This window comes from Uloborus diversus, chromosome 6 (genome assembly GCF_026930045.1).
Source record: "Uloborus diversus isolate 005 chromosome 6, Udiv.v.3.1, whole genome shotgun sequence".
Taxonomy (NCBI): Eukaryota; Metazoa; Arthropoda; class Arachnida; order Araneae; family Uloboridae; genus Uloborus; species Uloborus diversus.
The window spans coordinates 44736704-44762393 of record NC_072736.1 but is presented as its reverse complement, the minus strand read 5'-3'; the positions used below and the strand labels follow the sequence as shown (position 1 = coordinate 44762393).

Below are 25690 nucleotides of genomic sequence, written 5' to 3'. Positions count from 1 at the left end.
AAGACTGTCGATATATCGACAAGTGTCCGGCAAATTATAACAACACTTGAGTTTGCATCGAAATTAACAATGATTTCCCCCCAAAAAGGTGCAAAAGACCCCTTTAGAAACTCCCAAATGCAACCAAATGGGAAGGTGCAAAACTAGACACCACTAGGAGTCTACGCACCAAATTTCAACTCTCTAGGACATACCGTTCTTGAGTTATGTGACATACATATGCACATGCGCACATACATACGGACGTCACGAGACGTCACGAGTCGTTGTAATTAACTCGGGGATCGTCAAAATGGATATTTCGGGGGTCTATACGTTCCTAGGCACTTATCCATGTGTGGTCGGGTTGAAAAAAAACTCAACATTCATTCAGGGGTGAGCAAAATGGAAATTAAGGCCGATTTTTGAGCGAAATTTTTTTCGCGAATGCAATACTTCCTTTTCTGTAAAAGGAAGTAAAAATGTAGTCGAAACAGAATATGAAATAAAATATATAGGATGATTCTATTTATTTTATTTTAAATTTTGTTTTGTTGTTGTTGCTCAGATAAACTTTATTGCAACAGAAAAGCTCATTTTTCCCCCCTTATAGAATGCGTTTTGTTCTTAGTATAGAAAGAAAAGCGGATCAAGTTTTTTCTTGTTGTGCATAACAGTTTTAATTTGAGGTATGTAATATAATCACGTTTTATCGTTTAAATCGGTGGGTTTTTGTATGTTCTGGTTGCCATTTTTTGTTTGTATGTTCTACTAATCCGAAATTTCAGCTATTATAAAATTTACACCTTATGACTTGGTTTCGATATAACACGGTACACTTCCTTGATTTGCATTATTTCAAGGTCTCGCATAACACGGTTTCGATATAACACGGAATATGGTTCGATATAACACGGTACACATTGACATGATTTATGATATGTACATGATTAATTAGGTTAAAAATGAGTAAAAAACCACTCATAAAAAATCTCGTATAACACGGTTTCGATACTACACGGAACGCATTAACCGTGTTATGCGAGAGATACCTGTATAGTGTATCTGTATCTTTTTTTTAAAAAACAATTTACCGTTTTGTTGAACTACTTGGTTTACCCCCAGTTTCTCTGATATTTAAAATTTTCTCTTTCAATGCATCAACTGTGGTATTCCCATACTGTATACTCCATGTACGCCGTATACTCTCAAACATTTTTTAGACATATAGCCAGCGTATAACCTCAAGCTTCATAAATTTTCACATTATGACATACTATGTATATGACCACACATACAAATTGTGCGTAATGGATTACTGGGAGTATACCCTCAGAAAAATTGATGGGAATATCACTGTGTATCAAAGGGTATTCCTTTATTAAATGATTATTTACTCTCTATGCATTACAATTTCAGGGTTTTTTTTTTTTTTTTTTTTTTTTGTGCTCCGTCTTAACCATTAAAGAGAAGTATTTCTAAATACATTCAGTTAAATTAAATTTATTCATAAATAAATTAAGGCAACAAAATTTTGCGTTGCAAAATGGAAAATAATTAGATAGTTTTTTGACGGTATGCTTTATTTAAAAGATACAGCTGCAAACTTTATTTATGTGTAGGAATGTGGAATTAATATTGCAGCAGTGTTTAAATTGTTTCTTTAGAAATGCACGAAAATCTTAATCTTAACGAAAAATAAAATTTGCTTTATTTTGAAGGGGAAAAAATATATTCCAGGTTCAATTCTAAAGCTCAAATGATTGTGATTTTGAAATGTTTTTAGAATTGTTTATCACGAGTATGCCATTTTTCTAATACTTTTTACTGCTCTAATATGTAATAATAAACAGCTATTATTATTAACTTGAAGCCTTGTTGCTGTGGACTACAGGTTTGTGCAAATTTTGCCTGCTTTTTATTTCTCCTTCTTTCTCTTTCCTTTAATATTTTTTTTCTCTTCTTTTTTCCTATCAGTTTGAAGTGATGCATTATAAAGCTTCTTAATCAATAGTTGTGTTTTTGCAATAAATTGAGCCTTAAGCGTCATAGATTTGATATGTTTCAGTTTGAAGTTTAGAAATACATAACATGGCATATTTTCAATTAAAAGCTTTCCTAGAACATTTGATACGCTTCTTAATAAATTAGTGAAATGTAACAAAAGTATACTCTTGGCTGAAATATTTAGATTTTTTGTTAACTTTTTACTTAAGTATCTCTCAGAGGAGTCATATTTGCACTTTTATCGTTTTAGTTTGATGAAACCCTTTTCGTCTAATATTCATTATTTAGTTATTCAGTGAGATGTTCAATTAAGCTTAGTGATAACTCATAGATCCTTATACTATTTTAGGGGATTTTATTTTCATTATCGCAAGATTTATGTTTTCTGTAAAGAATCGATTTTTCACTCTCAGGTCTGCTTGAATGTGAAAGAGGCATTACGTTAATTGCAAGAAAAGAATTAAATATCAAATGCATAAAAAAAAGTTTGCAACGTATAGTATTATGCTCTGAATTACACTGGTGTGCAAAAATTAAGGACGAAGTCGAAAATTAGCATATCAGCTGAACGAAGAGGCAGAGCGGACAGAAAGACCAATCAGGAGATTAAGTAAGGTGATGTACGGTAGCACATGCGCAGATATGCAGGCAGACGTAATGGGGGAGTGTATAAGTAGTATAAAGCATGTTGCCGGTGTAAGATCAGTATTTCTGGCAAAGAGATTGCACGCCGTATAGCAGTTAAAATCACACCGAGTTGCTGCATCAGCGAGAAATATCGAATAATCAATCTGTTAGACGACATCTGGATGCTTTTACCCGAGGTCGAATCATTGGGAAGTTGGAGGAAGGCCGCAGTGTGACAAGTGTGGCTGCAGAGTTCGGAATTGCTCACAGCATCGTTTCACGATTTAGGAGACAATTTCAAACTACAGGAACAGCTGTCCGGGGGTTCAGTAGTGATCGTCCACGAGGAACCACACCCGCAGATGACCGGTATATTGTCTTACAGGCCAGAAGAAACAAGCGGCAGACAGCGGGAGAAATCGCTAGACACACGACACAGGCGACTGGACGACCAATATCGCGTTTTACCGTGGCCAGAAGACTGCACGGTGGTGGTCTGTTTGCACGACGCCCTATACGGTGTGTACCTCTAACGCCTGTCCATCGGAGAAGGCGTTCTCTGTGGTGCCGGGAACACCGGAATTATAGAGACAATGAATGGGGACGAGTGCTCTTTACAGATGAGAGCAGATTCTGTCTGAGTAGCGATTCTCATCGCATACTCATCTGGAGAGAGCGGGGAAGCCGCAATCATCCCTCGAACATCATTGAAAGGGACAGGTATGGAGGTCGCGGTGTTCTCGTTTGGGGAGGCATCATTCTTGGTAGTCGTACAGACCTTCACATCTTCGACGCAGGTTCAGTCAATGGGATCAGTTATTGTAACGAGATTCTTCTTCCATATGTGCGTCTTTTTAGAGGCGCTATGGGTCCGCAGTTCCTTTTCATGGACGACAATGCACCATGTCATCGCACAGTAGCTGCCGAACAGCTCTTAGAGAGTGAGGATATTGAACATATGGATTGGCCAGCACGATCTCTGGATCTCAATCCCATCGAGCATGTATGGGATTTTCTAGGCAGACGCTTGGCAGCTTGTACCTTACCACCAGTAACGATTCGGGAGCTTCGATTGGCGCTGCAAGACGAATGGGCAGCAATGCCTCAACAACTCATTGACACCCTCATTCTCAGCATGGGCAGACGTTGTGAAACCTGCCTAGCAGTCGGGGGAGATCATATCTCCTACTAAAGACCGGATGTTTCTTGCTGGACACCCATCACAGGGATGTTTCGGATTTCAGTCGCATTGCGCTCCATGCTACTTTTTCAATAAAGCTTCTTTTTATCCCTCTGATTTCTCTTTTAGTAAGTGTTGCTTACATTACACATGTCCTTACGTATTGAGGATCTTACGGTATTAAATGTGTTGATTTGGAAAGCTTTCGTACAAAGTTATATTGAAAAAACCGTCTCGTCCTTAATTTTTGCACACCAGTGTATATTACTATTGCTATTTTTATGCTAAGTTGTTTTCAACTATACATTCTACACTGAACGAAGACCTGCTGTATACAACAAAGCACATGTCCCTTTTAGCTTGAATTTCCAAAGCCCTTTTATGTAATAAAAATGGAATAAAACTTTGAAAAATATAAGAAATATATTTAAAACATTTATATAAAAAGCTCTTTTTTTCCATCTCTTTCTTTAAAAAAAAAATTTTCTTCACGCGGAACACTATAAAAATAGTAAAACATTTTTCATTTAAATGGTGATTCCTCTGTACCGTTCATTTTGAAGGAAATGTCTTCATATTTTCACATATTACAAATTATTAAGGGTTGAAGGTTAAAAATTTGTTGATCGAGTTAAGTATTTGACTCGTGTGGTTTTTAAACAAAAAAAGAAAAAAAAATCCAAGAGACTCTTAGATATCAGCTTTAGAGTTCTAAATTCTTGTCATACATATTCTCCAAATATGTAGTTGCAAATTTATTGAATATATACTTTACTTTCTTATTAATTACTTTTTAGAGTTAGTTTCAAAGAGAAACAAACAATAGGACACTCTACAGAGAAGCAGACATTTTCCAAGGCCTGACAGCTCTATGATTTGCGTCAAAAATTATATCGTCGCCTCAGAGCAACAGTAAGATATCTTAGTGTTATTTCTGGGATTAGATATCTTACCGTTGCTCTGAGCCTACGATAGTTAAAAAGTCACGCACACGTGGGATTTCTTAGGCGAAAAAAAAAACTTGTTACACGTTTTGAAGCTGAATATAGATAAAACCACGTTAAGACTTCAATTTTGAAAAAAATATGAGGAGAGCTTCTAATTTCCCTTCCAATAACAATATCGATGATCGTTTTAAAATTGCATTTTCTGAACTTTCAAAAAAATGACTGGGGATTTGTCTCTGAACCGTATCCAAATGCAACCAAAGATGACCAAACCCCATAAATATCATTTAAGATTGTCTAAACTCGAGTTTAAACGATCCAAATCCCCTTCTACCATTGAAAATTGATTAAAACTGTGTTCTTTGAACTTCAGTTTTAAAAAACTACTCGAGGAGAGTCCTTGAAACCCATCTCTATTCGTAAGGTTACCAAAGATGACCAACAGTCGCATGTTTACGACTTCAATTTTGAAAAATTTCCCGTGAAGTTCCTTTACCTTAAAACCACGAAAACAACAATTTCAAAAAGTTAAACTTTAGAGACCACAGATCCGTCGACTAGGTTCATATAGCTGCTGTTTCTCGTTCTCCGCAAAAAAATAGCACAGTTCTCCGCCCTCCTCGCTTTTCAGTTTCATGACCTCGCGAAGTCCCTGCCTACATCGCAAGAGTTCGCTTTCGCATTTTTTAATTTAATATTTTCGTTTTGTGTACCTCTATTATCGTTTAAGAAAATAAAACTTAAGTAATTGCATTTTTATCATTTAATCTAGTTTCAATAAATATCGTATACTTTTATATGAAACTAGGCTACAAATGCAAAATCTTTATTCGTTTTGTTAGTGGTAAGAATGATTGCATTTATGTATCATAAAAACTGAAAGGTCGGGGGGGGGGACTTATAAATTTAAAAAAATAGATCTCTGCCCCCCGGTCGGGCATTTCCTAGCGCCACCACTGGTTTTTATACAGATGAAAAGTCATTGTAGCAATCATGCCGACCAGATTGAACTTCGCTATCGTTTTCTACTTGGTCACGTGACGAATTTGACATCCGATTGCTGAATTCGGTGCAACTTTGCTCATGTGACTGGACGAAAGCGGTATCGAAAGATGATCTACCTCTACGAGAATCGCCCTAAATGCCTCCTTTGTGCTCCACCTTGCGAAAAATTTACTACCTGAAACTAATCATTATGCTAATCCGTTAATACATATTAAAGAGTATTAATTTTAACTATTTGTAAAGTAACTCTAGTAACGTTATTAATAAGTAATGTATTTTAATATTACTAATAAATACTGCATTATTAAATGTTTAAGAAAAATAGTTTTTAAATAAATCCATGTCTATTACGTATCTGAAAGTATAGAGAATTTAAAACATAACTATGGTAAATAAAGCAATATTCATTGTAATAAATAAACCAATATTGCGTTAATAACTATATTTCCTGATTCAAAAGTTTAAATTCTAATCAAATAAGTTGAGAGAATTCAAGTGACGAAAATTCTACCCATCCAAGCAAATTTTAAGCCAAATTGGATACCAGTTCGGTGAGAACTGAGTGTTTCTAAAATTGCATGGAAGAAGGTCAGTTATTAAAGTAAGAGGAACATTACGTGTCCTATTGCAGCAGACAAAACTAGACAAATTTAACTATGCGTCAGTTGCAGAGCTTTTTACAAAAAAAAAAAAAAAAAAACGTTTCTATACAGTTTAGAATTTTTATAAATGTTTTAGAGGAAAAAGTGGCCAATGATTATTATTTGGATGCTTCAGTTGCCAAATCGATTAACTCCACTTTTTAAAAAAATCATCATTTCTGCTTTAATAGTGCTTAATCAATGTTTAGCATGTAAATTTATATTAAAGTTTTGGTTCAGTATATTTCTGACCATGTGATGGCAGAAAAAGTAACACGAGGTCCTATTTACTCCTTTGTAAAACACAATCTTCTTCATCACATTTCTCGACATTTTGTTTTATGGAGTTAATCGATTTGGCAAGTGAGCCATCCATTTGAAGAATTACTTAAATTGTAAACAAAACAAGAAAACACCCATCTATGAAATGATTTTGCTACAGAAAGTTGCTGATGATGGGACGGTGGATAGGAGCTAGTTGAAATCAATGAACTTACTAGCTAGGTCATGTACAGGCAAAATCAGTTTATATACTCTGTTCGACATTGAAAATGCAACACCAAGAAGACAAAGTCAGAAATTTAAGCAACTTTCAGGGTAGACGCAAGTCACTGAGTTATGCAAATGATGTAAAATATGCAGCTGTCAAAAGCACGTGAAGTAGAGTATAAAAGAAGAATGGGTAATATTCGCGCCGTTATTTCTGCCAGACGAATCATTGAAGACATTTTGTCTTTGTCTCGGAGGATACGTGTAACAGGAGAGAATGCAAGGCCGCCGTCAACGGAGGCACTTCCAGCAGACAGATTATTTTACGAGGGGTATGGTGATCAGGCTGACAAGAGCTGGTTGATCCTTACATCAAATCGCAGCTTCACCATCGTCAAAACCAACATGGATGCTTCCATGTTGTTGTGGCGAAAGATGGTTGGAGCAAGGAAAAGTGGCAAGTTTGAGGGGTGCAGGTGCAACCAGAGTGAAGTCGGCACGTGTGGATCGACGCATCTGCCGAAAAGCGGGGGAAGTCCCCCAAAACACGTGTACCTCCATTCTGTGCATGTGCAAGACACCTTGGTGTTTCCCATACCGATTAGAACCATTTCCCGTCCATTGGAATTGCAAGTGGCCTTCACTCACGGCGTCCGTTAAGAAGACTGCCATTGAAATTGATCCCACAGCTAGAAATCGATCAACTGAAATTGATCAACGCTTGGAACGGTGCCGTGCTAGAGCGACTTGGATGACGGCATGGCCGAACGTCGTGTTCTCAGATGAGTCAAGCTTCAGTTTTTCCAGTGATAGTCTCCGCATACGAATGTGGCGTCGACGTGAAGACAGGTCTAATCCGGCAGCAACTGTGGAGTTCCTCACCGCTCGACAACGTGGCATCAGGGTTTGGGGCGCTATTGCGTATGATACCATGTCACCTCTAGTTCGTATTTAGGGTACTATGACCGCCGAGCGATTTGTGCAGAATGTGCTGCGACCGGTGGCAGTCCCTTACCTTCAGGGGGTGGCCAATGCAATTTTTCAGCGGGATAGCGCCCTACCACACAGTGCTCGCATCTCCCAACATACTCTACAAGGTGTACAGATGCTTCCGTGGCCCCCGTACTCTCCTGATTTTTCATCAATCGAACACGTGTAAGATGGGATTGGACGTCGTTTGCAAACTCTGTCCCTGCCTCGTTCAGAGGACGAACTTTGGCAAATGGTTGACAGGGAATGAGAGCCGTTCTTCAGGACATCATCCGCACTCTTATTAACCCTGTACCTACACGTGTTTCTTCGTGCATCGGCGGTCACGGTGGTCCTACATCCTACCGAGTCGACGCCGTTCTCGTTCTGTATTCTGAACATCGGTTAGAAATAAAGATCAGTTATTCTTTCTTGCTGTCTCTGTCTTTTTGCGAAATTTCATCCATTCTTCCCGAGCACTCTTGATGTGCTTTCTGGAAGTGGCTCCTTTGACAACTGCCTGGCATTCTCTTTTATTACATGTATCCTCCAAGACTAAAACAAAATTTCTTCGATGATTCGTCTAGCAGAAACAACGGCACGAATATTGCCCATTCTACAAGTTCCTTCTTTTATATCTTACTTCACGTGTGTTGGAGAACTCTGCATTTCACATCATTTGCATAACTCAGTGACGTGCGCCAACCTTGAAATTTGCATAAGTTTCTGACCTCACCTTCCTGATGTTGTATATTTAAGGTCGGACAGTAAATGTTGTTCATTTGAAAATAAAATTAAATTTCATTTCGTATCCTACAGTTTAACATTTATCTAAACAGTTTTCCATGCATGTTTTCTGGATTGTTTTATAAGGAATTCGTATTTGAAACATTGAGTCAAATTTCATTGCCATCATATTCGCATGCTGTTTGTTTAAAAGCATGGACACTAAAATCTTTATTTGAGTGCATGAAAATTTCAATGAAATAATTGAATTGAAGTAGTGCAATTTCAGTCTAATTTGATTGAATTAAGTGCATGAAAGTTTCAGTGCTGGATGAAAGGTAAAATATGAAAGTACTCGTTCTCCATCAAGAACCATTTTTCCCCAGCGAGTAAAAAGTAGCCGAGTGAAGGAGCAGACCTTTAACTTATTTAACTCTTACAATGTATGTATTTGATTACATTATACGGGACTTAATTAAGTCAAAAAATGTGACACACATATTCGATACATATACATAGTACATGCATAATATATTACAGGGGGCCCTGCCCGCTAAAGTAAGTTGCCGCCCCAATAATTTCTGAACGGCAAGCAGAGTCCGATCATTCTGATATTGGGCATGGGGCACAGTTCCAATTCAGGGCCCAACTAAGATTTTTGAAGACACTGGACATGAAATTAATTTTGTGCCCTCCCCCCCCCATTCCCGCGTATTCTATACAATGAAGCTCTAAAATATTTCCATACTTGCATATTAAAACAACCATGTTAAATTTGGTAGTACCTCATATCACAATATAGTATTATACATTTAAAAAGTAGAAGAGATATAGTATAGGGGAGAGTGTTGTACCTTGGGACACTGCTAATTTCAAAGAAACTATTTTTAGCAGTCATGTTTTTGTAATCTCTGATAGTAACCTTCATCACTAAATGGTGCCATAGTAAAAATCAGCATCAAATGAGTAAAATTGACTATTTGATGAAAGAAAGAAAATTTCATGACTCCAAAGTAAATATTTTCTTCATTTTTATTTCATTTTCTGTCTTTGTATTTGTAAATTTAATCAACCGAATTTTATTTTGTTATAAAAGAGAAGTACTTTAAATATTTTGCTTATGAGAAAATAATGATAGTGTTTCTAGATTGACCATCATTTTGGATTTTCTTAAACTACATGGTGGTTTTACCTTAGGACAACCAAACATTTTTTTGTACCTTAGGACACGTTCCAAGGTACAACATATGCATGGTTCTTAATAATTAAGATATGTTTATGAACATGGAATAATGTTCTATTTTTATGTAATCTTTGAAACGATTTAGTGTAGGAAAATAATTCATAATTCACGACTTAATTCACTACCGTGAAAAAGATTTTTTTTTTCTGGTGCAAAATTGGTTCAAGTATTTGGCTGTTTCCTGAATCATATAGACTTCCCCATAGTACAACAGGATGTGTCCCAAGGTACAATAGGATCTTGTACCTTGGGACAGCATGAAACTTTTACTTAAAAAAATGGCTAGCAATATTTTATTTTTAAACTGTCTGAACTTTAAAAAATATATTGCATAGAAGTATGTTGATGTATTTTAATGTGACTTTTAGATTTTAAATTTGATTCAAATAATTGACATTAAAAATTAAAATATGAAAAGTGTCCCAAGGTACAACACTCTCCCCTATACGATAATTATATTCCATGTGGCTAAACTTTGCCTGTTGCAGTAAAGCATAAAAATCAAAGTTATCTATGATATAACTTTTAACAGTAAATACAGACTAAACTTGGAGTTGTTTTAGGATTTACAAAGAGATCAAGTTTTTAAAGGGAATTTTTATCAACAAATAAGAGATTTTTTTCTTGTCTCAGCATTTGCAAAAATATCAATGACTCTAGATTCTGAATGAAATCATTATTTTTAATTAGCATGATAAAATAAGGGGATTTGGGCCCCCTGAAATCTAAGAGGAGGGACCTGTGCCCCACATGCCCCTGCGGTAATCAGGCTCTGACGGCAAGAGCCTGATGATGTAATGTTATGAAAATTGGGCTTCATTAAAGTCAAGTTGCCTTGCGTCTCACAATGAAACTGTTTGCAGCACCACATGGTGGCGAACCTTGAAGTTTGCATTATTATCTCAAAAACTGTAAGAGCTATGGGAAGAATTGTTCGGAGTCTTCAAGAGAAAAAAAGATATTTTCCGCACAATATGTTAAAAATTCTAGGAGTACAAGGCATTAAAGCTACAAGTCGTCGACGTAGAATAGCCTCCAAGGGTCACCCCACCATTAGATCTTTTTTGGTAAGAATACATCCCACAGCAAGTGTATGCAACCTCTCCATCACCTCAACACTGCTGAAACTTTAAAACCATACTACGTATGCTTACACCATTGTGTCACTTGCCATGTTGTAGAATGTGCAACGGAAAGTGTAGTCACGTGTCCAAATGTGTATTTGTGCCGAAGGACACCATTTTAAGCATTGCATGTAAGTGAGTCTCCTTACCAACAAGTGCAGTTTTGTTCAACGCGACAAAACACTTGTTCAGTTCCCCCCCCCTCCACTATATTTAGAATTGCTTCACGAAAGATTTCTATTTTTAATAAATCGATGATGCTGAACAACTTTTTAGTTAACTTTTTCCTGCATCGTTAACTTTTGAAGTAATAACGCTAATTCCAAAGTTTCCCCACAGATGGCGCTGCAAGCGGTTTCATTGTGTAGCGCAAGGCACTTTTACTATACCTAGACCCAACTTTTACGACAATATCACTTGCTGTTTGGAAATTACTGAGATGGCAACGAACTTTAGTGGGCACCCTGTAGATAGATTTAGATATTTCTGTTTAGAATTGAAAACACTGAAAAAATAAAAAAAAAGGGTTTTTTAATAAATGCTTTTTTTTTTTTTGTGCAACAAAATAAATAATTTTATTTTTACAAAAATCAGTCAACGAATGAATTTCTTAGCTACAAAACATTAAGATTTGTGGGCATAGAACACATTGCAATATTTCAGGTGTTTCTTATATGTGAAGGTTTTTACACCTAGACTTTTAATAAGTTTTATTATAATTGCCCTGCTGTCCCTTCTTCAGTTGGTAGGTCACATTGTGATAGAAACAAGGGACCCTCGGGGTGATGTCTTTTCTTCAGATAACAAGCTTAGCTACTTGAATTTTTGTTATATCTTTACTATAAAACGTTTGGATGAAGTTTCGCTTTTGGTGATGGAACCTTGCGAAAGGTATTTTTGATATTCTGCATGAATGCAGATTAGTCACTCCAGGGGTACCCCCCCCCTCTAAGGGCAAAGGTGCACCACCCCTAAATATCGCGAAGACCCCCTAAAATCAAGAGCCCTCCCCAAATGAAAAATATCCCTTAACCCCTCTAAAAATTTCAATGGAGCAGTCTGCGTCATTACCCCCCCCCCCCCAGGTGAATCCCTTTGTTTACTCCCAAACACAATCATGTCTGGTTGTTCGATTGAAAGGTTAATGATCTACATATCTGTCCTTGATCAGAAAAGAAATGCCTAATTTATCACGCATCAGAAGGAGAACTTCACTTTAAAAAGCTTAAAAGCTTTTTTAATCATCTTGTTTACCCAAATCCTACTTTCGTTGACAGGCAATCACTTAGTATAGATTTGCCCCCTTCAGAATTTTCATTTCCAGAAGTTATGCTGCTGATTTGATCAACAAGGTCTCCATGCAATGTTATCATACTTACCATGCCATACTTACTGGATAGTTGTAAGATAGGTTTTCATTTGTGTTCTCAAGTAATACTGCTGTCAATTTTTTCTGATAAATTCAAAACATTTTCACAATGTTCTGCGACTTCATTTTGAGCAATAAAACTGTTCGATCACAATTTATTTGTAATAATAAGAAAAACACTTTAAAAGGTTTGTTTTTCAATACATTTAATGACCAAAAAGTGTTGATTTTTTTTTTAAATATTTTAAAGGAAGTAGATAAAAAACGAGTATCTATTTTCTTAGCTAGCGAAAAATTGTCATCTTAAATAGTAGATAACTGAATTTTCTTCAAAGTAGAAAAAAAATCTAATCAGTTCAAGGTTAAATTTATATGCAAGAAAAAATATGTAGCTTATAAAGGTTTTTTTTAAACTACTAAGTGTTAATTAGAAAACAAGTATGAAATCGCACCCTAACTGCAATCATTATTGCATCAAAGGATTTAATGAGCCTCAACCAAAGCCAAAAAACACCTCGAATCATGTAAATTATATATTCACTTCACTACAAACTGAATTTTTCTTGAAATGTTTCTAAATTTCTTCTTTCTTTCTCTGTGTTTCTGTTCCCTTCTCCACACAGGTCATAAATTTGTGTGGCCTCCTCAGAAGAACACCCCAGCAGCCGCTGAACCCGCCCTCACTTCCAACATAACTCCCACTCTGCCTTCTTACCGCCCCCCTCCAGGAACACAGCATGCTGCTTCTATCCCAAAATATGCTTCTCCACTGTCTCCCACGCCTCAAGTCTCTAGCTCCACCCCTCCTTCAATGATCACGCCTCCTAGCGTGAAAGTTCCTCCTACTACTAGTCCTAAACCACGAAACCCAGTGCAGAGCAACAAGGCCCAGACTTGGAATACGAGCAGTTCGATGACTACAACCATGTCATCTGCTTCAGGAAATATGCCTTCTGGTGTAGCGATGAGTGCTGGTACGGGCTCTAGGCCAGCCCCAAGAAGAGGTCGAGGACAGATGAAACAGCAAGTCGGTCCAGGCGCTAGGATCCCAATCTGCAACGTTTGTGGCACACCGATAAGGTAAGTATGCGCAAAAAGGCTCCTGTTGACATGAATTTTAGTTTCTGTTATGTTTTTAATGTTCATTAAAAAAACACTTAAATTACTCAAAAAATGTAGTAGGGACATCATTCTCATGTAAGGCAGTGAGAATCAGAGATATGAGTGAACATTTTCAAGTTTTGAGTAAAATGCGTTTGAAGTTGTGGGGTTTTTATTGAAACTTTTTTCTAAATCATGCTGTATAGCAGCACCTACCAGGGCTATTAGTATCTACTATCTTGCTCCAAGAGAGACGAGGGGTTCACCTACCTTTTGTAATGGTTATCTCCAAATTTTTAATTTTGGCACTTACATCCCTTTGCTTCTCATTGCTTCATATATTTTTGTTGTTGTTACTAATACGACTCGGATCACCGAGCCTGAGTAGCAATTGCTAGTCGATTTAAGGCAGAGACGACTTACGTTTTAAAGAGCACCATTTAGGTGGAAGTCCGAAGTAGCTCAGAGAGCACACAATAGATAGAAGCACAATCTGTCAACATTTCGAAATTTAGAATCAAACCAGAAGCTGAACAAGTCCTGGTTCAGCATACCCAGAAGTAATGATTCACGTGGAGTATTCATAACAACGTCATATTTAACGTGCTCCAGTCATCATCAGTGAATATGGAAGATCTTAGACCGGCTGTCATCGAACCCGGAACTCTTCAGTAACAAGCCCGGCGCCTTACCGATCAGACGATCTTCATATACAGGGTGTCTCAGTTGTACGTTTCAAATCTCATAAGAGGTGGAGGGTGCATCCTGACTACTCAAAACCATATAGCAATGCGGGATCGAAAATGCTGTTCTGAAGCGTTGATGTACACAAAAGCGTTATAAAGAAAGAGACCGTGAAAGAAAAATCTTTTTGATTTTACATGTAAAAAAGCAAAAAGTACATGGGTCAAAGTAAGTGTTCGGAGCTTTTTTCCACCGGCTACAATGCACACCTCATATCTTCGGCGCATGGAACTCTGAACAGCCTGGAATACCCCCGTTTCAAGTCGTCAGGGTACATCCTACCCCTCTAAGGATTTCGGAAACATTTAACTGAGACACCCTGTATGAAATAACCAAGGTAACGAATAATCTATGAAAATATTATAAAGAGAGAGAGCGCATTTTTATGTGTTAATATGTTCGAGGTAATCTCCGGAACTACTGCACCTATTTGAAAAATTCCTTCACTGTATGAAAGCTGCTTTTTACTGATTGACATAGGCTATAATTCGAAAAAATCCGATAAATAGTTCTTTTTTTATTCCAATTTAGACCCAAACTTCAGATAAATTCCCGAATATGGGAGTGAAAAATTACTTGCATATATTAATATTATACATCGTTGTAAAGGGTAGATTTTTCCGCGTTCTAAACAATTTGTTTCAATGCTCTAACTTAATTACGGCGGGAGTAATTTGCGTTTTTAGTTCGAACTTTTTTAGGCTTAACTGAAATTTAGGCACTACTTTCTTCATTAAATCTATCAAAAAATTATAAAATAAAAACAAGAAACCCAACTGCGTGAAAACCAAAAATACTAAAAAGAAAAATGTATAAGCCCAGTAGTTTAGAATGTTATTAAGTACTACTGAATAACTACACCGTTGAAATAGTTTTATAACCGTACACAGATAAGACAAATCATAAATTCAAAGCAAAATAGAAGGATCAAAAGTCGGGGCCCATTCCTTTCTGATTCAAGGAACCCCGTAAAATTTGAATGAGTACGTTATAAGAATAAATTTGAAATATGATTCCGAATTTGCAGTCACGTCTAATCTTCGAAGCATAAGTAGTACTCAAGCATAAGTAGTTCACCATAAAAGCAGTTCTTTTGTAAGAAAGCAACTCCGAGACCGCAAAAACAGTGATTTTGTAATAAAGCTAAACTAGTATTCGCCCAGTGGTCAAAATTCGACCATATTCATAAATGAATATTTTAGAAAACTTGTATAAATTTAACTATTTCCAACATTTTTATTTCTACTCTTATTCATGTATACTGCCTGGAAACATACAATTTTTATATGTACACACAATATCAAACAGTAATAATTTATTCTAATTTTGCTTTTTGTCTGTTAATCTCAAAATAAATGGATGAAAGGGGAAATTTCGGCAATAGGGTCGTTTCCGAAATTTAAAAAGTATTTTTTTCTGATAGAGCATGGTTAAAACATGGGTTTTAACCACTTTTTAAATAATTTGTTAAATATTAATATTTTTAACACTTATTTTAATCGGTGCGCAGATTGAAATTCATTTTTTACGCTTCTGCGCCTGGCATCAAAAGCGATGAAATGCCATTCAATTATGGCATTAGCGCACATCGCAAATTATCATAACTTGGAAATGCGGTTGACAGCAAAGCGTAAACATTTAGCGCAGCAATGGAGTAGCGCCCCAAAGTACATCACTTGTACTTTCGTAGTCATAAAGTTTCAACGTCATAAAGACCACGCCTTATTTCCAAAATCGGACATCTAACAAATTTAATAAGAAATAACTGTTGGGAAAACAAAAGTTTTTTCTGGCTCAACTTTATTTATTTATTTTTTGCTTATTCCATCAATTTCAGTGACTAAAAGTAGTAGTTTTGACTGAAGGAAACAACCCCATCGAAAAATTGGTGCGGTCGTCAAATTCTTGGCTTGAATAATTTTATTTTGGATACCATGTTGCTTTGTGTTAACCCTATTCAAATAGATATTTACCTACTCTTTGTTTACGTATGCAAAGGAAAAACATTTTTCGCGCTAGCATTGGAAGCAAAAAATTTGACGCCAATGGATAAAAATCAGCAATTACCAATTTTTGGAATCTTTCCTTATGAAATGAAGCATCAAAACTCAGTTTATACGTAAAACGTCTACTATTATTGAGTAAGTTGCTTTGAGATCGTCATTAGAAATATAAATATCTAAGTATCAAATGAACGAACTCGATTCGTGGCAACATATAACTGTTCATTCGAAAACACTGGACGTCGCAATAATAGTTCAATTTTAACAAAAGGTCGATTTATAGTGATTTGTTTATGGTTGAGGTCGGTGCAAAACTGATGTCACACTTTTCAACATTTTCGGCCCTCTTCCCCCTTTGTCACAAAGTTTCGCACTTCACCTTACCCCCCTCTTCCCTTTGTCGTTTCATAAACGTTCCTATTAAAAAAAAAGGCTTGTTGTTACATTTTCCCCATTGTATATATATGTCACTCTTGTTATTTCGATCCTCTCCCTTGCCTCAAACTATCTATTTTTTGAACCCCACCTTAAAGCGGGACTTCATTCGTTAACAGCCCCTGTTTTGTGTTGTATGCAAACATATATTTCCCTACTCTTTGTTTACGTATGCAAATAGAAAATATTTTTCGCGCTGCAATTGGTGCCAAAAATGTGACTCCAATAGATGAAGAGCGCCAATTTCCCAATTATCGAAATCTTCCCGAATGAAAATATACTGCAAAACTCAGATCATACATAAAACCTGTGCATGAGCTTAAAAAGTATAATATTATTGAATAAGTTGCCTTGACCTCTGCCATTAGAAATATAAAATTTCAAACAGTCAAATGAACGAATCCTATTTGCTACATTAAAAATTGTCCATTCAAAAACACTGGACGTCGCAATTTTAGTGCAATTTTATTAAATTATATATATTGTATGTCTCTCTTGTCATGTCTTTCCTCTTCCTTGTCACAAACCGTTACTATTTCGTGAACCCCACCTTAAAGCGGGACTTCATTCGTGGACAGCCCCTATTTTGTGGTAACCGTATTCAAATATACATTCCCCTACTCTTTGTTTTCGTATGCAAAGTAAAATGATTTCTCGAGCTGCAATTGGTGCCAAAAATTTGATCCCAATAGATGATGAGCGCCCGCCAATTTTACAATTGTCAAAATCCTCCCGAGTGAAATGATCCTGCAAAACTCAGATTATACGTTAAACTTCTGCATTAACAATGCTTCTTTTAATAAGTTTAATATTATTGAGTAAGTTGCCTTGACCTCTGCCGTTAGAATTATTAAAATCCAAACAGTTAAATGAACGAATCCTACTTGCTACATTGAAAATTGCCCATTCAAAAACACTGGACGTCGCAATAATAGTGTATTTTTTTAAAAAATCGCCTTTGTGATTTGTTTACGGCTTAGGAAATAACTGACTAATGCACTTTTCAAAATTTTTGATCCCTCTCCCCTTTGTCACAAAGTTTCACACTTCACCATACCTCCTCTTCCCTTTACCACATGCCATACTATTTTTAATAAACGTTCTTATCAAAAAAGTTTTGATGTCAACATTTTCCCCATTGTATGTCCCTCTTGTCATTTATTTCCTATCCTTTGTCACGAACGGTTACAATTTAATGAACCGCACCTTAAAGAGGGACTTAATTGGTATTCAGCTCCTTGCAAATAGACATTTCTCTTCTTTTTTACGAATGCAGAAGAAAAATATTTCTCTCGCTGGCATTGGCGCCAAAAATTTGACACCAATTGATAAACTTCGCCAATTTCACATTTATGGAAGTCTTCCTGAATGAAATGATACCGCAAAACTTCTTTAATACGTAAAACTTCTGTGCAAACAATATTCTTTGTAAAAGTGGGCATGACCTTTGCAGTTAGAAATATAAAATTTCCAACGGTCAAATGAACGAACTCTACTCGAGGCAACATGTAACTGAAAGTCCTCCCTTACTCTGGAAAATGATGTATTTAAATATTAAAATCGCGAAAACATAATCGAAATTAAAATATTTTAAATTTCCGTAATTACCCAAAAAGCCTCAGTAATAAAAACAAATGTAAGAATTTCATTTCTTTACTCTCAAGCGAGAAATGGCAACACATAATATTATCCAGCAATTTCTTCGCGCTAACTATGTCGCGTGAAAAAGCAAATAAAATTGAATTTTTACTAATTTTCACAAACTTATGATTGCCTCTAGCTCCTTTTCTAGTTATCTTAGCGGGTTTCCGTTTTCAAGCCGTAAAACGGGGTGTAAACGTTTTTAGAAGTACTTCTCACGATCTTTCCAACCATACCAAACTCGAAGCACTAAAACCTATTTTTCGTATAGAAAACGCGGTTTAAAAAATGAATTAAAACTTAATGTTTCACGATTCCAACAATGAATTTCAACAATGAAAAAGAGATAAAATTAAAAATTTTGAGTTTTGCTAAGTAAAAAACGCTTATAACTATTTTTCTAGTGGCTTTAGGTTATTGGACCTTGGGCGCCCTGACAATTTCTTCGTTTAGGCGTATTTTTTAAAGACCTTTCCAACCAGATCAAATTCGAAAAAAATGGACCATCGATTCGCGTAGAAAGAGCCATTTAGGGCAAAAATGCGTTTTTAATAGTGATGTGCCGGATCGTTAAAAAAGTAGATCCGCGGATACGGATCCGGATCATTAGTGTCAAGATCCGCGGATACGGATACGGATCTCAAATTTTCTCCCCGAATCCCTACCCAAATAAATAAAACTACCCAAGTGTAAAATTTGTTACGGAAGGTATTCCCGTCAGGGTAATGGCACTGTTTCTTCAAATAATAATCTACGGCGAAAATATGATCAAGACTATGATTTACTCTTCATCTCTATTGAAATTGAGGGGTAGTTAGAAGGAATGGGTCAGCTCTACATTAATGCTTAGATAGAATGTGAAAAATTATTTCTAGATAGCTTAGTAGATGTAGGATACAGGAGCAAGAGTGTAAAGCAGCTTCTGGACAGGCTAGAAATAATTTTTGCGTTTTATTTCAGCATAAATGTAGCGCTGACCCATTCCACACATCTTACCCTGACCGACGAAATAGCAGAGCCGGAAACACTTTTACAAACAGTAGGACTCGACCGATGCATCGGCCTGGCCGATGCATCGGCGCCGATGGTTCAACAATTTAGCCATCGGCATCGGCATCGGCGGCCGATGCTAAATTGCAGGAAACATCGGCCCATCGGCCTTAAAAACATCGAAAAGCCGATGGAATTGGCCGATGTTTTTGAAAAAAAAAAAAAAAAAAGACTTTTGATGTTTTACCTTTTAATACGAAGTAAAGGCTGTTTTCATATAAAATTGTTTACTAAATTTCAGTATGAATTTCTATTTTAGTCACCCCTGAAAGAGTTTTTAATACCGTATTCAAGTACCAAACAAGTTAATTATTGCGTTGTTTCTTGCTGCTGGATGTATGTATCTCTCATAAGTATGTATCTTCAAAATGGTAAACTGTAGAAGGATAAGTTTTCGCATGTGGGGTGTGCGTACGTTCCAGTTGTGCACTTCCCTTTTTGTTTTCGATCGGGTGTTCTGAAAAGCCTGTTTACTCATTTTTTGTGGCTATTAATTACTTATTTCAATGCAAAACTAATATAGCGTCTCAGACTGATGGTCATTTGGTGATATATTGCCGAATTGGAGATCATGGAAACAAATATGAGATGGCAAAACCGGTTTTTGTGTCATTTTGTTAGATTCCCGTTGAGCCGACGGTAATTTTTAATTTTTCGATATTTGTAATATAAATCACAGTAATGCAGTCTTTTTCTGTATTGCTTCGGCGGAGTTACAAGTTTGGGGCCTGTCGAAATACATTTTGGGTCCCTATTTCTCTTTTGAAAGGGTTTATTCTCAATGTTTATGATTATTTTGATTTCTATTTTTTACGACTATTTTTTGAATTTCCGAGAACACTTGCGTGCCCCTCCTCCCACTCTCCCAATTTCTGAAATTAAACTCTAGTTGTACTTTCGAGTTATTTAAAACTAACACCATTCATAAAATTAGAGATTTTTTTTTTCAAACTTTATCTATTGTTTAGACAGAATTTAGAGCATTAATGTAAGAAATTGATTAAAGACGTTTTGAAAGGTGATATAATTCGGAAATCGAAGGGACTTTTGAATTTTTTCTTCGGAAGTGCTGAAATAGATTCAGAAACTCTTCCGAGGCGTTGATTTTAGCGGTTCTGTACTAAACAAATTAGGCCGAGGTTGGGGCCGAAGTGTGAGTTACTGCAAAATCAGAGGGTGACCCCCCCCCCATTTTGTAATGCGCCATCTTTTTTGTATCATTAATAGCGATCGATTTTTTTTTCTGTTGTAAGAAACTATTTTTATGTATTTATATAAAATCAATGAATAAGTTATTTTCGTTTTTTATACAAAAGTTTCAAGGATTTTCTACTATGCAATTTTTAAAATTTCAAAAAAATATTGTTAAATTGAACAATTTAATTTGAACTTGTTTGTAAAGCTTCATAAAAGATTAAATAATCAAACTGTTGAGTATTATGTGTGCCAACATCAGATCAAATAGTATATATATTCAGTTATTAACTTGGTGTAAATATTGAGTTTGTTTATTGTAGCTGCGTTTTAAGAGCCTCGCTCCTTTCACGACTATTTTTTTTTTCCAGCAAAATTTATGTCACTGTTTTAGTTTTTTGAAAAATGCAAAATTTTCTATTCATAAATTTTAAATAAGTATAAAAATTCCTATTATGATTTAGTATTGTAATTTATATGTTACCTTATTTGGTTAATTTGATGACTAAAAAATGCCTACGTGCAATCTTTCCAATTTAATTGCTTAATTTGTTGACGGTTTCATAGTTTTATTCTTAATTTTTCTTTTGAATGATTTAACAACATAATTTAATGTTTTTAAACTATGTTTAGTGGACCTAAATCCATACATCATTACAATATTACTGAAATCTTAGTTATATGTTCAATTAAAAAAAACAAATCAATTGGTTATTAAACAGTCTCTTTGTTTTTTTTTTCCTTTTTTCTTTTTTTCTTTTTTTTTTTGACTGTTGTTCTTTTTCTTTCATCATACAGCAGTCAAAAAAGGAGAAGCATAACTACACCCTATACAGATTGTACGTAGTACGATCCAAAAGTTCGGGGACAAGCTGTATAAAACCTTACCTAGAATAGTTCACATTACAGAAGCACATCCACCTTCAAAAGGTTACCTTGAGGGACTATGTACTTCTGCCAGTGTTCATATAACTTTTGGAAACTCTCCTGGAAGCCATTTTTCGCTACCTTCTATGATGCAGCTTTATCTTCTCCTGACGGAAGAAAGCGGAGTTCATGCAAATGTTTTTTTTTTTTTTTTTGCTGAGAACAGGTAAAAGTCACACGGAGCTATGTCCGACGAAACGTTATGTTAATTGTTTGTCATGTCAGAGTACTGACCAATCGAACCGTGCATCCTCAGCATGAAAGTCGCCTTCTTCCCCACGTTGAAGTTAAAGCAGCAGCGCAAGAGGCCTTACAGGAGGTTGCGAAAAATGTCTTCCAGGATTATTTTTAAAAGCTATACGAACGTTGGCAGAAGTGCATAGTCGTCCAAGGTGACTATTTTGTAGATAGATGTGCTTCGGTAATGTGAACTATTCAAGGTTTTATACAACTTGTCCTCTAACATTTAGATCATACTGCTTACGTATGAGTTTTTAACTTACTATTTCATAACGTTTTTGAGTGACGTAAGTTTACGCGCATGAAGACATCACAAGAGAATTTGCGATAATTAGCTGAGAAGGCATTCAAAATGGATATTTCGGTCATCTATATGTTCTTAAGTACATATGCATGTACAGATGTGCCGGAAAAACTTGTGAAGTTTAAATTGTGTGATCGTAAAATAGAAATTTAGGTCAAAATCTGATTTTTTTTTGTGATTACAATTCCTTATTCGTTGAAAGGAAGTAAAGTGAAATGAATCAATGATCCTTTAAATCCCTGGCAATTTTATCAATTTATTTCTGTTTGATTTTTTTTCCATCGGCCAACGGCATCGGCCATCGGCCATCGGCAATCGGCCATTTGGAGGAAAACAATCGGCCATCGGCCATCGGCCATCTTTGAACAATCGGCCAACAATCGGCATCGGCCCATCGGCCAAAAAATGCCATCGGTCGAGCCCTAACAAACAGTAAATAGAGAATTTAGTCACACATTTTTTTTTTTTTTTTGAAGGATGCCGAGAAAAACCAAAAAGAAGAATAAAACAAACACCAAATCAATAACAAAAACCAATATTAAATTAAAAATTTCAAAAAAAAAAAAAAAAAAAGTCCCAGAGGGTCGACCTCATATTAAGATGAATTTTGCGGGTCAGAACACACATTATTAAAAAAATATGAACTGACAAGGGACAGAAATTTTAAATTATTGAGCTTTTTCTCCTTATCTTCCGACTATGAAGTCGCTACCAATCACGCGTATAGGCTTAGAATATCATTTAAAATTTATTCAACAAGATTATAACTCCTACTGTACATAACTTGGAAGTTCCAAATAAATATCAAACGCAGAAAACTTCGTTCTTTCAATTAATTGCCATTATTTTTAACGTGCGGGTAGTTTTTTACTACCATAATTGTGAAAAACGTTGAGTTGGTTTTTAATTAATATCTCCGGTAATTGAAGTTCTACAAAAACGAGACCAAGATAAGAACACTTTCGATCAAGTCACCTTTTGAACGAAAATAAGAACTATCAAAATCGGTTCATCTGTTTAGGAGCTACGATGTCACAAATAGACACACAGATACACTCTTTTAAAACTTATTACCCCTTACTTTTTGTGACGGAGGATGCAAATTGGCTTCGAAAATGATACCTTATAACTTACATAGGGAATAAAACATAATTTAAACGGAATTTAAGAGTCTTTTATTCAAACATTTAAGAATTTTTAGAATAGAAAAGATCCGTTTAAGATCCGCCAAAAAGTAACGGATACGGATACAGATCTTTATTTTCCCTCGGATATCCGCGGATACGGATACGGATATCCGGAACATCACTAGTTTTTAAGTAATATCTCCGTTAATTAGCTTCCGATTTCAAAAATTTTTGTTGATGACACTAAAACTCGACAATAGCTACTGAATAAAAAAAGAATGAAGAAAATTGGTTCACAAACGGATGAGAAATCGGTACCGAAAGAAAACGGCTTGCCTATTAATATATAAAGATTACAAGAAAGCAACTCCGAGATAGGCTTCACCGCAAAAGCAGTGCTTTTGCAAGAAAGCAAGATGTACAGAAAAGCAACTCCGAGATAGGCTTCACCGCAAAAACATTGCTTTTGAAAGAAAGCAAGATTTACAGAAAAGCAACTCCGAGACAAGCTTGACCGCAAAAGCAGTGCTTTTGTAAGAAAGCAAAATACAAGAAAATATTTTTGAAACGTGATCAGGAAAACAAATTTTTCAAAAGTCCTCCATCATCAAAGTAGTTAAATGTTTATTCTTCGTCATGTTATAAATTCGGGGTAGATTCATCCATTTGAAACCAATACAGACAATTCAATTTTATTTGCCATTGGCAAAATTAAAAACAATAAAGTATATTCGTTAGAAAATTTCATCCTTTAAAAATCAATTCAAGGAGAATTGAAATTCTATTCCGTAAATTAAATGTAAATTTCTATCCCCGAGGTTCATTTTTACGAATTTTGTCGTCTGTCTGTATATGCGTATGTGTGTCGCATGATCAAAAACGATAGACCGTAGGCGGTTGAAATTTCATATGTAGGATCTGCTCTTGTAATAAAGGAAGTAATGAATCGGGGTTCTCTCTCTCTCTCTCTCTCTCTCTGTGCTCATATCAGATTTTTTTTTTTTTTAATTTATAGTTTAAAAAAATGCATTTTATTCGTTTCAGGGGCCCGTTCATTCTTGCCCTCGGCAAATCATGGTGCCCTGACCATTTCTTATGCGCTAATAATCGTTGTCAGCGTTCTCTAGCCGACGTTGGTTTCGTCGAAGATCGAGGTCAACTTTATTGTGAAAATTGCTACGAAGCCTATCTTGCTCCCACTTGCTCCAAATGCGCTTCAAGAATAAAAGGGGTAAGTTATGTGTGTGTTTATATGTCTGCTATTTGTTTGGAAGTAGGTACTGTCTGTTCTCGAACTCCGCGACTAGTAGCCGCGAACGGTTCCAATTGAAAAACGGGGTGATGGTTAAAAGGAGGAGCACTTTCCCGATGCATTCAGTTTTTGCTTGCTCATTACTTCCTTCTTGTTATCACCCCTGTTTTGATAAAATCAGAAGAAACCTAACGCATGCGCAAATTCGAGTAAGGTTTCGCGTTAACCCTTAATAACCTAGAGTTTCAATTTTGATACCAATCTTTTAAACCGAATGTTCACATTGCTATTAGTTTTTTTTATAGGTTGGCTGTACGTATTTTACTGTTGTATAATATTCTTTCCAACGAAATTTAAAAGAAAATCAAATGTCATTATTGTTTTATTTTATCTATGACATATTACTCGCGCGGCAAAGTGAACAAGTAAACACATTTTACTAAAAGTTTTGTTGAATACAAAATATTGTGTATTGTAAATATTGTAAAATAAATACTGTGATTTTTTTAGCTATTTTTCCCTTCACTAGACCCTCAAGCAAACACAGTAATATTAAAAATAAATCACTTTCGTAAATCAGGCTACTATGGGTTAAAATATCGGACAGTACTTCGTTATTTTATGGGAATTCTTCAATTACGTATTTGTTTGTTAACTTGATTTCGTTTCTGAAAAGAAAGGTATGAGACTTGCGTCATCAGGCAGGCAAAACTTTTAACCATAATCACTTTCGTCCATATCTAATAGAGCATAGAATTGGATTCGCAGAATTTTCGAATTTTGGTGAACTTACTCGTTTTGGGATGTACTGAATAACGTTTCACCATTTTTGGAAAATGTGTGGAGTGTATCTAGTTTTTGTGCCACTCTAGCACAAAAACTGCTGCATGAAGTCGAATGAAATTTAGTACACACATGTACCCCAATGTGAATTGGAGCTGAATAGTTTCTGACGCCAATTGCTCTAAGGGGTGTGGAACAATGGAATTGTGTTGGTAATGTGTGAATGCTATATCTTAATGAACAGATTCAGGTAAAAATTGGTCCGCCGGTAGACCTTAGAAGATATAAAAGATAATTAACTTTTGGTACCAATATCTTCAAAAGGGGGGGGGGAATGATCGAGCTTGGTTTCTCGTTATTTGCGACTGCTATAGTATCTTGAAAAGTAAAGCAAGGATTCCACGAAAAATTGTGACAGTCAGGTAGGCCTTGAATGGGAGAGACGGCTGATTCCTTTTTACTCAAATGGGGCAATGTAATCAAAAGTTCCTTCTCGTTCATTGTGACTGATATAACTCAAGAAGTAATGGAAGGATTCAGATGTGAACCTACACAGAAACTGACGCTCATTTAATTTTGGCGG

At 35.9% G+C, this 25690-nt stretch overlaps 1 protein-coding gene across 2 annotated transcripts in view; it reads left to right on the top strand.

Annotated features, from left to right (window-relative positions):
* LOC129225227 (PDZ and LIM domain protein Zasp-like) overlaps positions 1-25690 on the top strand; it is a 123403-nt gene that overhangs the window by 89139 nt on the left and 8574 nt on the right. Inside the window, exons 12-13 of one of the 2 annotated variants that reach the window (XM_054859800.1) lie at positions 12930-13386; positions 24117-24303. In XM_054859800.1, the coding sequence (XP_054715775.1) occupies positions 12930-13386; positions 24117-24303 (644 nt within the window). The remainder of the gene's footprint in view (positions 1-12929; positions 13387-24116; positions 24304-25690) is intronic. The other variant, XM_054859802.1, reaches the window with a different exon arrangement.